Here is a 12,500-nt window from a genome sequence, read left to right on the forward strand (position 1 = left end):
CATAGGGTTTAAGTGGTTTTCTTCGGCCAAAATATCTGTATTAAGAATTTACTGGTCATTTTTACTTGTATTTTTAATAGCCGCAATTGCCTATTAGATTCTTGACCTCCTCATACTTCTTATCACTAGCACGATTTGACGAATAGATAAGTATGCATGACATGAACCAGACGTATGCTTGTTCCTGCTTCAGTTCGAACCCTACCATGGAAGTTGGAAGTTTCTTTAGTTATATCCCACTCGGTATATATATATATATATATATATATATATATATATATATATATATATATATATATATATATATATATATATATATACATATATACTGAGTGGGATATAACTAAAGAAACTTCCAACTTCCATGGCAAGGTTCGAACCGAAGCACGAGCTGTTCAAGCAAGGGCACACTCAAGCCTCATGCTACAGAAACAAGCACACGTCTGGTTCATGTCTTATATATATATATATATATATATATATATATATATATATATATATATATATATATATATATATATATATATATATATAGACTTATAGTAAGACACTTATTAAAACTTATATTTTATGAGCATCATGTTGGCCCCATTAACCATAACATCCGATTAAATATAGGCACGTGGGTGATCTCGGCAACGTTGAAGTGACAGAAAACGGGGAGCTCCGAGGTTACGTCATTCATGACGACAAGGTTGCCTTCGATGGAGCCAAAGGCATTGTTGGAAAGGCGCTCGTGGTAAGTCTTCTTAACTTGTTAAATTTTCCAGTAGGTTAACTCGGTAACTATATGAACATTCATGTAGGTTTTATGGATTCAACTGCTTATTCCTTGATAAGAAGCACACTCGTCAATGTCTGTCAGTATTATGTGATAAAATATTTGTGTGACAGAATGGTTTACCACATTCTAATCTTATTTCTTGCGCTCTGATGAAACTCTCATGGTTGATTTTAAGACCTAGCGTTGCAAACTCCGAGTCTTAACGTAGTCTCTTTAGCAAAATTTTCTTCAGACTAAAGTAAATCGTCAACATGTGCTCTACGCAGTCCTTGTTAAGAAAAGTACTCAGATTACATCAATTCATCCACTGCAGGTCCACGCCGGAGTTGATGATCTTGGTTTAGGAGGGGATGCCGGCAGCCTAACAACAGGGAACGCGGGAGGAAGGCTGGCCTGCTGCACTATTCACATGGGTGCTCATCTTCGCCACAAAGACCTCGTCACCTTCAGAATTAAGGGCTAGACTTCTCCCCCCCCGGCCCCGCCCCCACCCCCAAAAAACAAAAAATGTAAAATGCCACTGTTAGTACAAGTCCACTTCACTTAGAACATCAAGGATTCCATGCACTTTAAAAACGCTTTTTTTGGAAACTGGAGTTGTTCCATTGTGCTTTGGAATTTCAGGAAATGAATTTCTTAAAATTTTTCAAACTAAAAAAATTACATGTCTGAAAGTTACAAGTCTTAACTGAGCTGTAAATTCTACATCTTGTGGAACTAAAAACAAATATAACTAAGCAAATCATTATCTACTCAGTCGACGAGGCATCAACAGGGAATCTGAGGCTGTTCTTTTGAAATAAAGTATGGAAAGGATAAAAAAATAAATATCCTGGGCTTAAAAGGATTGGTAATATTGGTAGGATTCTTTGTATCTGTGTGCAAACATTAAAAATCGAAAAGACCATTTATCCTTAAACTTTCAAATTCTGTCTTGTTGTTCGTCTATTCAGCTGAAATTTCCTTCATATAACTATTCATTGTTACAGAGATTTTCATTCAATGTGCATTTTTTACTAAAGAGTCATTCATGTGCTTCCTGTGAAATTAAACGACTCAAAAAATTCTCTTGTTTTTAATTACAGCAAAAGCATCACACCAATTTAAAGACGACGACGATTTTTGACAACAAAGAATGCCCACCAAAAACTTTCAGGTATTGGAAGTTACTGTGTTAGCTTTCAGAAGGGTTAAATATCTCTCCCTCTTTCAGATAGAAATGGTCTAAAGAGCAAACGTAAATAAAATCAGACCAATAGTTTTCCTTAGGAAACCCAATATACATCAGTACTCCTGCGGTCAACTGGAATAATCATGAACATAATTACTTTCAGGCAAACCTAAAAGACGTCCTAAGGACAATTTTCCCACGAGAAACATTTGCACTGATGGGAAAGGTCAGTGGCTCGAGCCTCGCGCAGCCCTGAGTATTTCTTATTGTGAGTTTAAATAAAAGTTATTACCCTATAATAGGGAATTCTTCCTTTAAATGGAGTAGCAATAAGATATTCTCTTGGGTTTATATAGTTTGGTTAGCTGAGTTGAGTGTGTTCAGTGCGCTCAATATCTGTCATTTACGTAAGGATATATATATATATATATATATATATATATATATATATATATATATATACACACACACATATATATATATATATATATATATATATATATATATATACATACATATATATATATATATATATTATATATATATATATATATATATATATATATATATATATATATATATATATATATATATATATATATATGTATGTATATAATATATGTAAAGACCAAGAGGTTCACAATCATATACGTCTTTCTCGTGAGAGCTCGTCGGTGAGATGACTGAATTCTAAAAATAACTGTGAGCCTTATATACGGGCAATGGACAGAGCATACGTTCTCTGATTACGGGTCAACACAGAGCTTAACTGAATCTTGCGAATTTCATCCAACGCTGGGTGTTATGTTCCCGTAAAGGTAGACTGCATCAGAATCGATATATAATTTTCTTTATCCCATTTAGTAATACGGAGCAGCAAGAAACAGTTATAATCTTCCATTGCATGGTATACTACGTCGCCTTTAACGAAGAAATGAATGCATCGGAAGAAAAAACAAACATGAAAGAGTACCGTTCATGTTTTTCGATTATTCTGAGGTAATGCTATCCATGGCAATGAGAAACAATGCCACTCTCGACTAAGAGAAAGAAATATTATCAATATGTTAGAAAAATTTACGTGCCTAGTATATAACTGCGAGTCCTTGAAACAATCCAAGTACACTACAAGATATTTATAGCAACACAGGAGCAGAGGTGACACCTTCTAACAATATAGAGCTATATTCGCTACGAAAACACGTAAGTAAAACAAATAATACAAGGGACCCTAATTTACTGCAGAGGGCAGACATTCAACCTGCTCATTATAAGTGATGATGTTTCAGTTTCAAAAGGAAACCACTAATTAACATGCAGACGCTTTCTGAATATACGCGCATCATCTTCAGCTGGTAGAAATTGTAGTAACCAGCAAGGAATAGATTAAACGAGAAGAACACGGTGAATGGCAGAGAGAGAGAGAGAGAGAGAGAATCTTTTTATGCATTCACTCATACGACCTGCCAATCAAATAGTCATCAGCCCTAAATTCTTCCCGCATATTTTAATACAACCCATCAACTTACTATTCGTGCAATAGATATGCATCGACAAACAAAAGAGAAAGATCAAAACAGCTGCCAGATCTTGTAAAGGATTTGATATCTTTTAATGTCTTGAAGTTTGAAACTTTCCCAACATTGCTAACACCCGAAACAAGTAAAAAATGCGCCTGAAGTTTCTTCGGCTCAATCAAGTTTTCTGTACAGCGCATAATCAAGGCCACCGAAAATAGATTTATCTTTCGGTGGTCTCGGTATAATGCTGTATGAGACGCCCCCCATTTAACTTTAACCGTCACCTGGTGGTGGTCTGTCCTCTATCGTTGCCAGACGCACCATTATGGCTAACTTTACCCATAAATGAAATAAAAATTACTGAGGCTAGAGGGCTGCAATTTGGTATGTTTGGTGATTGGAGGGTGGATGATCAACATAACAATTTGCAGCCCTCTAGCCTCAGTCGTTTTTAAGGTCTGAGGGCGGACCGAAAAAGTGCGGACGGACAGACAAAGCCGGCACAACAGTTTTCTTTTACAGAAAACTAAAAATGAAGGGATACAAAAATCAACAAGAACCACTTTATAATGAAACCAGCCCTTTGCTCTTCTCCTTCCTTGTAGCGAGCCAGCAGTCATCTAACTACGGCTTGAGTCAACAGAGACACAATGGGACTTCACGGAATTTACCTGGAAAATACCTGCCGTTGGGGAATCGAACCTGAGACCTTTTTGCTGGGGGCGAACGTCCTAACGAACGTCCTAACCACTGGACCAACTGGTCAAATATATATATACATATATACATATATATATATATATATATATATATATATATATATATATATATATATATATATATATGTGTGTGTGTGTGTGTGTGTGTGTGTGTATGTGTGCTTGCAGTATGAATAAATACATATTCCTTCAATGGTAAGGTACTGGGCTGCAAACGATCTGCAAATTCTCTAGTAAGAAACCGGAAAGGTTCACACAAACACACACACATTATATATATATATATATATATATATATATATATATATATATATATATATATATATATATATATATATATATAATGGCCACATTCACTAGACCCATGAGGTGTGCAAAATTAAAATAAAAATTTGCAACTCAAGACGGAAGTTTTTAAAATTTCAGCTCTGAAAATCAGAATATCTTTAGTTTACCGTTTTCCTCAATGTTTATCTACTTGCGTGAGAAACAATGAATGAAAATCAGTGCTTTCATACTTTATAAGAAGAGTGATGGTTTTTAATGTTACTGAAAGGAAAAACTATAAATTTATTTCACACGGCCTCTATATATAGTCAATAAGAGGCCTTCTTTATCCAGCATTGCCTAATCTTCAACACACATCTGTAGGGGCAGTCTTGTTGGTGGGGGGCGGGGGGGGGGGGGGGTGGCTATCGGTTGGCAGCCTGCTCGTCCGGGGGTGACCAGGGTGACGGGGTAGTCAAGCATGGCGTGTAAAAAAATAAGACAAGTACCCACCGTATGGCAACACACGTGCCCAGATTCGCTTGTTTTGACAAGAATCTTCCCACTGATGAAGCGCATATGGATTTCCGAAACAGGTTTCTGAAGTTTTCAACGCGCAATGCGATAGCGAACAACGCTGGATGAAAATGAAGCTGGCTCTGGGCATTGACAGCTGCACCTAAGAAATGCCCAACTGGCAACTCAGGAAAGGTCGAGGGCGACACCCATTTCACCCACACAAATGGCTGGTTGTTTACAAGAGTCCAGCAGACCTCTTGCTGCCAGTGAGGCCGCGTGTGTCTTGAGAGTTTTGCAACTTGGTGTTTTGTGTTACAAGTGTTATGTTTGGAGTCTGCCGTGTGTAGGACACGATCTTGCGTCTCTGGTTTTTATCACAGGAAACGTAGATTGATATCCACTGTGTTGTGGGGATCATTCGTTGATTTGAATTTTTTTTATAATGAGGTAAGCAATCTGTCACATGTCAGTGTGAGTAATGTGAGAGGTGGCGAAATTTATTCTAGAGATAACTGATTCTATATATATAATATATATATATATATATATATATATATATATATGTGTGTGTGTGTGTATATATATATATATATATGTATATATATATATATAATATATATATATATATATATATATATATATATATATATATATAGTGTGTGTGTGTGTGTGTATGTAGGTACGTATGTATATAGTAGATATATATATATATATATATATATATATATATATATATATATATATATGTATATATATATATAATGTGATTATTTATTTATACACACATATATATATAATGTATATGATGTGAATATTTATTTATACACATATATATGTATGTGTATATATACATATACAGTATATATATACTCGATATATATATATAATGTGATTATTTATTTATACACACATATATATATAATGTATATGATGTGAATATTTATTTATACACATATATATGTATGTGTATATATACATATACAGTATATATATACTCGATATATATATATATATATATATATATATATATATATATATATATATATATAATTTGTATTTATGTATGATGTACATATGATAAACGCAACTAACATCCGTCCTTGCTAACAGATAAAATATGTAAGTTCCTATCTTTATGATCAATTTTTTGTTAAAAGGAATGACCTTTTACGGGACATTGTCTCTCATTAGACGAAACTCATAAAACAGAATGTAGTCAAGGGAAGTTCGTCCTTTATATTACCTGACCTGATCCCCACAAAAAAGGAAAAGCCTTCCCTGTTGACCACTCATTTCTTATCCCTTCGCTTCGCCATTATATTTTTTTCTTTGATCTGAATGCTTCCTGGTAACCTCCAGCCGTCCCAGCAGACGATACTCCGTCCGCTAAAACCTGACGAAGATGCGAGAAAAGAGTCCTATCAAATCCTGTTTCTCTCTTGTACCCTTTCCAAGAGTTCGAATCTCCGACCGGCCAGTGAAGAATAAGAGGAATTTATTTCTGGTGATAGAAATTATTTTCTCGCTATAATGTGGTTTGGATTCCACAATAAGCTGTAGGTCCCGTTGTTAGGTAACCAATTGGTTCTTAGCCACGTAAAATAAATTAATCTAATCCTTCGTGCCAGCCCTTGGAGAGCTGTTAATCAACCCAGTGGTCTGGTTAAACTAGGGTATACTTAACTTGTATCCTTTTCCCTTTTGCGCGTTATTCATCCTGTCAGCATTGACCTATGAACTCAGATTCGGATACGTGTTGTCTTCCACTCACGAACATACTTCTCTGCGAGGTTCTTCAGACATAAGTATGCTGGCATGGGATTAATAAGGTAAATATGTCCGAAGACATGGCTATAATCATTGCTGTTGAAGGAAAAAGTATTCATAATTGCGGCAAATGACAGGAGGTTGAACCTGAATCTCTTTCAGATTTTTTGTGGTGTTCGGTTCCTGTGGATTGGCTTTGGCTTCGGAGAAGGTTTGTCACTATTCTAAGAAGTAACCTCTCTCTCTCCCTCTCCCCCTCTCTTTGAATCTCTTTTTTTTGTGGTGTTCGGTTCCTGTGGATTGACTTTGGCTTCGGAGGAGGTTTGTCACTATTCTGAGAAGTGACCTCTCTCTCTCTCTCTCTCTCTTTGAATATCTTTTCGGTAAAAGGAAAAGGCCTACTAAACGCGATATCTTCTTTTCATGGCTGGAGGAACCCTGATTGTACCTTATCTAACCTTGGCGTAATCATCTTTGACACAGCCTATTATTGAGCGTCATATGGAATATAGAGAGAGAGAATTTGCTAGGTATTTTTTGTTCCTTACTTTAATTGTTCTTTTCCAAGACTTTGGAGGAGAAGGAATGCCCACATCGTCATCGCATAATAATAATAATAATAATAATAATTGGTTGTCATTGCAAGCACACATCTATGATTTTTTTCTTCAATATTTGCGATAATAACCTGAAGACAAACATTGAGAATAAACTTCCAGACGAAAACAGGAAAAATAGCTTTGAGCGTCAAGTTTCCTGAAAATTAAAATGAAGGTGAATTGTGGTGAGTAAAGGTTACCTCTTCTCGGATTTATTTATACGATAGTATGCATTTTGACTTCAAACAGACAACCGACTTTTTTGTTTTTTCTCCCTCTTCTTTCTCTCTATTTCGGTTGGGGCCCACAAATGTCGACTAAACACTAAGTACGGGATTCACTGTTTAATTCAGTAGAGGTATTATATGGTGTATTTAATTTTAGTAATTTATCGCAGTCGGAACTATATATTTACTTTGCTTGATACGGGATACCAGGCTTCGAACTTATGCTGCGACTCCCCGGGGGATGAGGGGCGGGGGAAAGGGGGTCGTTGGACGACTATGCCGGGTATAGGGGAAATAAAATGAAATGAAATGCAGTAAATATAGCGCGGAAATAATACGCGTTCGTTTGCTATGAATACTTATGATTTTGTTTCACGATCTTGTAGGCATGAACAGAAAATTTCTAGTGAGAGTAAGTTGCAAATTGAAAAGGAAGTTTCGGATTATGTATTGTTAACAGCTGTATTACAGCTGGGTCTTGAAGTGAATTTCTTTACCTCGTAAATTTCAGACAAGTTACAGTGCTGTGTTCAAGTTTTATTATTATTATTGAAATGTGCCCCTTATAAAAAAATTAAAAACGAATATCAGACCATGATACAATGGCTATGTCACAACCTGAGGTTGGTCGAGACCAATGATGATATGGTCGCCACTAGGCTGAATTAAGGCAGGTAAATGAGGTCTCAGAGATGATCCAGCATTTTCAAGTAAAGATGAGAGTGGAACAAGATTCAAAGAACGATTTGACATTATTCCAGTCCGGAGAAGGTAAAACTCGACAAAATAATTAAAAAGCTATTATTCTTTTTCTGGAGATATTTTGATAAAACATACATTCATTATTGTAATAAACAATGTTAGACGAACGGTTCGGAATGGAATACAAACATGTTAATGTTTATTTTGAATATTCACAACAGCTATAAAAGGGCTCAAGTCAGTACCCGAATTCAAAAGACAAAAATTAATTATATATATATATATATATTATATATATATATATATATATATATATATATATATATATATATATAATGTGTGTATATGTATGTATGTGTATGTATATATATATATATATATATATATATATATATATATATATATATATATATCTCAGTATAATTCAGCCGCCATATTTGGAAGTGACGTCAAAATATAAATGCACTTATCCCTTTCCCTTTCGTTGGATAAACTCTGCGCATCACTGGTTAATATCGAATACAATGGGCGTCGTTTATTTACTGATGAAGTTTCTCGTTTGGGGTTAGGATAAATATTTCTATGACGGGGATTATTAAAGAACTAGGAGAAAAAAAAAAAGAAAATAAAGTGAGGTCGTGACAAGTCTTGAGTAATTACAGTAAGGCCGATTACAGGCATTTGCAGGCCGATTATAGAATTGAGAGAGAGAGAGAGAGAGAGAGAGAGAGAGAGAGAGAGAGAGAGAGAGAGAGAGAAATGGCATCCCTTTGCTTTATAACACTGTTGTCGAAAATATCGAAAATAGTGACTGATGAACGTCATTCTCTTGCAGATGAAAAGCTACCGAGGATCCCTTGATGATCATGGAAGCACGGATCAGTCTGGTGATTACTTATGACACGATTCAAATTTTTCATTCTTGGACGACGTAGTTCAGTGACGAAAAATGATGTGGAATTTGGTGCTTAGGACACGGCACGATTCGCGTATACGTTGTGACCGAGTGATTAGATCAAGCAGAAGAGACTAACCATCATCAGCATGAAAAACAGTGACAGCTTTTCTTTGTTTATTTGAGAGCGTTCTCTGCGAAAGAATCTGCACTATGGCGTGGAATTGCCCGCAGCGCCTTCAGGACTCTGTGGCCGCGTTCCTTGCGAAGAGTATCACCAGATTCACAGAAGAGCGTATACGAGGGGCTATAGCACTTGTGCCTCCAGAGCTTCTGATTGCCAGAGCAACTGCTGGTCTCATAAGACATCGCTGTTTGGAGGAGGAGTCTATATTTGTCGAAGATGACGACGACGAGAAAGAGACCACCACTCACTTAATAAGTTACGAGGACGACTTGGATGATATGGATCTAGCGCTGCTTGTGGTTAAGGTGAGACGGGCGAGTGTGCTCTCTTGAATCCTGTTAGGAATGCTTGACAATAAACGTGAACTGAATAATGTTTGCGAATTACTGATCACAATTAATTATCAGGATACTGTAAATGAAGTTTGAGAGTCGTGTTAACGTCTTTTATTAGACTTATTTTAAAAGTGCATTTGCTGTTCATGCTGCAAACTCTTTATTCCTTGGTTTTTATAAGTTGAGAGTCTAGGCACCCCTCTTTTTATGAGGATGGGTGACTTTGCCATCCTTGGTAAAGTATAGGATTTAGTTGTCCTTTGCAAGTTCATCATAGCTACTGAATGAAGAGAATTATGTCTATGTTAACATGATATTTATCAATCACAGTTGACGACTCGTTTTTTTTCCACAGGAAGCTCTAGATCAAGTGAAAGACTGGCTATCCAAGGTCCCACAGAATCCAGGGGGTCCGAGAGGATCACTGGAAAGGGCTTTCGATGTATATTCCGACGTCCACCCAAAGTATGATAAGGATTTTGGAAAGCACCTGACCGGAATTCTGATGAAGTTTACAGTCCTTGAAAGTGTGTTCATTGACCGTGACTATGGTGACAAAGATAAACAGTGTGTTATACCGTTCGCTTGGGAAGGCTGGGTCACGAAGCTTGTGCACATACTGGGCCCCTTTGAATCTTTGCTTGAACTAAAGGTATACGGTGGCATGTATCCCAGCATTCTAGAAGCCATCTTACAAGAGGCACCAAATCTCAAAAGTCTTTTCATCTCTCATATCAATATTACGGATGAACTCTTGATAATAGCCAGCAAGTCATGCCCAATGCTGGAGAAGTTTTATTTACTCCACAATTTCCCATGGCAGGTCATTTCCATGAAAGCTTTTTGCAAGACATTTTTTAAGGGCAGGAGTTTAAGCAAGCTCTCTGATAATGTTTTATTAGGTGAGGATAAGTGTGTTTATAGATCCTTCACTTCCCTAAAGGAAGTTGAAGTTGCTTATGGGCGTATTGAGGTGGCAAAGAACTTTCATAAGTTGCTTCTCGCATATTATCCTGAATTAACTTCTTACACATGTGAGTGGAAAACTAACGTCTTTGATGATCAGTATTCAAATCATGGCCGTGATATTTTAATGCCAATAACTAGAAATGGGAAAGTTCTCTCCGTAACCAAAGTATTCTTTGAGTGTGGGGTGGTATATACAATGGGGCTTGAACGACTGCATAAGTTTGCCTGGTGCTGCCCGGATGTCAGGTCTCTTGTGCTAGATCTTACCAATATGGGAACTGCCAAGATCTGCAAATCTGCAGGTAGACAGATGCTTGAGCTAATTCTTGAGTGGCCCAAAGTAGAGGAATTGCATCTGAATCTACACTGTGATGATGAATTCAACATGAGCTTCCTAATGCCCATAATGTCAACTAAAGGCCAAGCACTTAAATCCCTTATCTTGGAAGCCCCTACAGTTTCTCAGTGTTTGAACTCAAGCATAATTATTTGGTTCCTTCAGCAGTGCCCAAATCTTGTTCGCCTAAAGATGCATGTATGGCAGCGCTCCATGTTAAACGTTCCAAACAATGGGGAAGGTCTCAGCTTCCCAGTCTGCCAAAACCTGAAGGAAATAAGCTTCCATGAAGATGGACCTGGCGATAACGATACCCCGGCAGCTGAGCCAGGGCACAGACAACGTTGGTGTGCTGTCCTGGAAGCATTACTCAAATCTGCTCAAAACCTGCAGATCCTCAGTATTAGTATGTGCCATGGGCTATCTTCGCTTCTTAAGAACAGTGTGTGCAATGTAGAAATCTTTCATCTACACGTGAAGTCGTGTTACGAAAGGAATCCCTCAGTTGAAAAGATCCAAGGTCTAGTGAATTGTCTGCCAAATCTTCAGTGGCTTTATTTGGAAGAATTGCGTGGCAGCACTTACTGGAGGATATGGCGTCATTATAGACATACAGGACTGAACATTCGTTGGGGTAACCTCTATGGATGGCCCAGGACTTGATATGCTCAATGTAAACACTGAAATACTGCAAATTTTTTATTGTCGTAAACCCTTTGTCTTAACGTTGGATTTCAGAATGGTATTACAGGATGACTGAGAGTCAGTATTAGTCAGTATGTATTGTTAAACTATTACAGAGTTGTTCCCGGATGTTCCATAGGATACAGAAGCATTATTTCATATAATCTGACAACTTTGTTTTATTATAATCATAGATAAGTGTTTGTAGCTTAAAAACAATTTGTGAAATGTAACTGCAGTTGGAGGATTGTGACAGAATCAGGGAACCTAAAGTAATAGAGTTATTTGCCATGGGTTAATCCCATAAAAAATGTTGATGATCAGCCTTCCTGGCTATTCTAAATTGATGCTTCTTTTTTATGCTGATGTGATATTGACAAATTAAAGTTCATATATTTTTTCCATAATTCGTAGGGTATTATTGGTACCTAAGTGATGTGAAGAAATACACACTGGTTTTACTGAAATGGAAAACTAGTGTCACAATATGTGGTTTAAAGCAAATTAGAATTCCGCTCCTCATTGCGTATGAGAATATTTGATCTCGAAACTGGTAAGTTAAATGTCTAAAAGGCAGAGACTGAATGAAAAACACACCACTTCGAGAGATTCACAAGAAACCTCTGTCTGTTTATTTGGTTTTTAAACACAACGTCGACAAACCACGGAAGAACATAAAACATTATCTACAGCGTGTCCGGAATGTGAGATAAAGAAAAGAGTAGCATAAAAAGACGAACTTCATCGTAATGAGAAACCACGAAACTAGTTACTAATGGCATTACCTTAAATTGTTAAGATTATAAATAAATCTTAGA

The 12,500-nt window shown here is 36.7% G+C and overlaps 3 protein-coding genes across 6 annotated transcripts in view; 2 read left to right on the plus strand and 1 right to left on the minus strand.

Moving 5' to 3' along the window:
* LOC136828703 (uncharacterized) overlaps positions 1-1,691 on the plus strand; it is a 40,247-nt gene extending 38,556 nt beyond the window's left edge. For both annotated transcript variants that reach the window (XM_067086835.1, XM_067086834.1), the window contains 2 exons: positions 619-739; positions 1,098-1,691. In XM_067086835.1, coding sequence (XP_066942936.1) covers positions 619-739; positions 1,098-1,247 — 271 coding nt within the window. In that variant the 3' untranslated portion in view covers positions 1,248-1,691. The remainder of the gene's footprint in view (positions 1-618; positions 740-1,097) is intronic.
* Positions 1,692-5,199: 3,508 nt separating this feature from the next.
* On the plus strand, positions 5,200-12,089 carry LOC136828706 (uncharacterized). The gene is made up of 3 exons (XM_067086840.1): positions 5,200-5,427; positions 9,111-9,662; positions 10,048-12,089. Exons 2-3 carry the CDS (start codon positions 9,384-9,386, stop codon positions 11,659-11,661), a joined length of 1,893 nt encoding a protein of 630 aa, XP_066942941.1. The 5' UTR covers positions 5,200-5,427; positions 9,111-9,383; the 3' UTR covers positions 11,662-12,089.
* Positions 11,685-12,500, minus strand: part of LOC136828705 (hemicentin-1-like) — a 195,694-nt gene continuing 194,878 nt past the window's right edge. For all 3 annotated transcript variants that reach the window (XM_067086838.1, XM_067086836.1, XM_067086837.1), the window contains one exon: positions 11,685-12,500. This exon is cut by the window's right edge and continues 1,830 nt beyond it. The gene's annotated coding sequence lies outside the window, so the exon portion shown is untranslated.

Source organism: Macrobrachium rosenbergii, chromosome 43, assembly GCF_040412425.1.
Source record: "Macrobrachium rosenbergii isolate ZJJX-2024 chromosome 43, ASM4041242v1, whole genome shotgun sequence".
Taxonomy (NCBI): Eukaryota; Metazoa; Arthropoda; class Malacostraca; order Decapoda; family Palaemonidae; genus Macrobrachium; species Macrobrachium rosenbergii.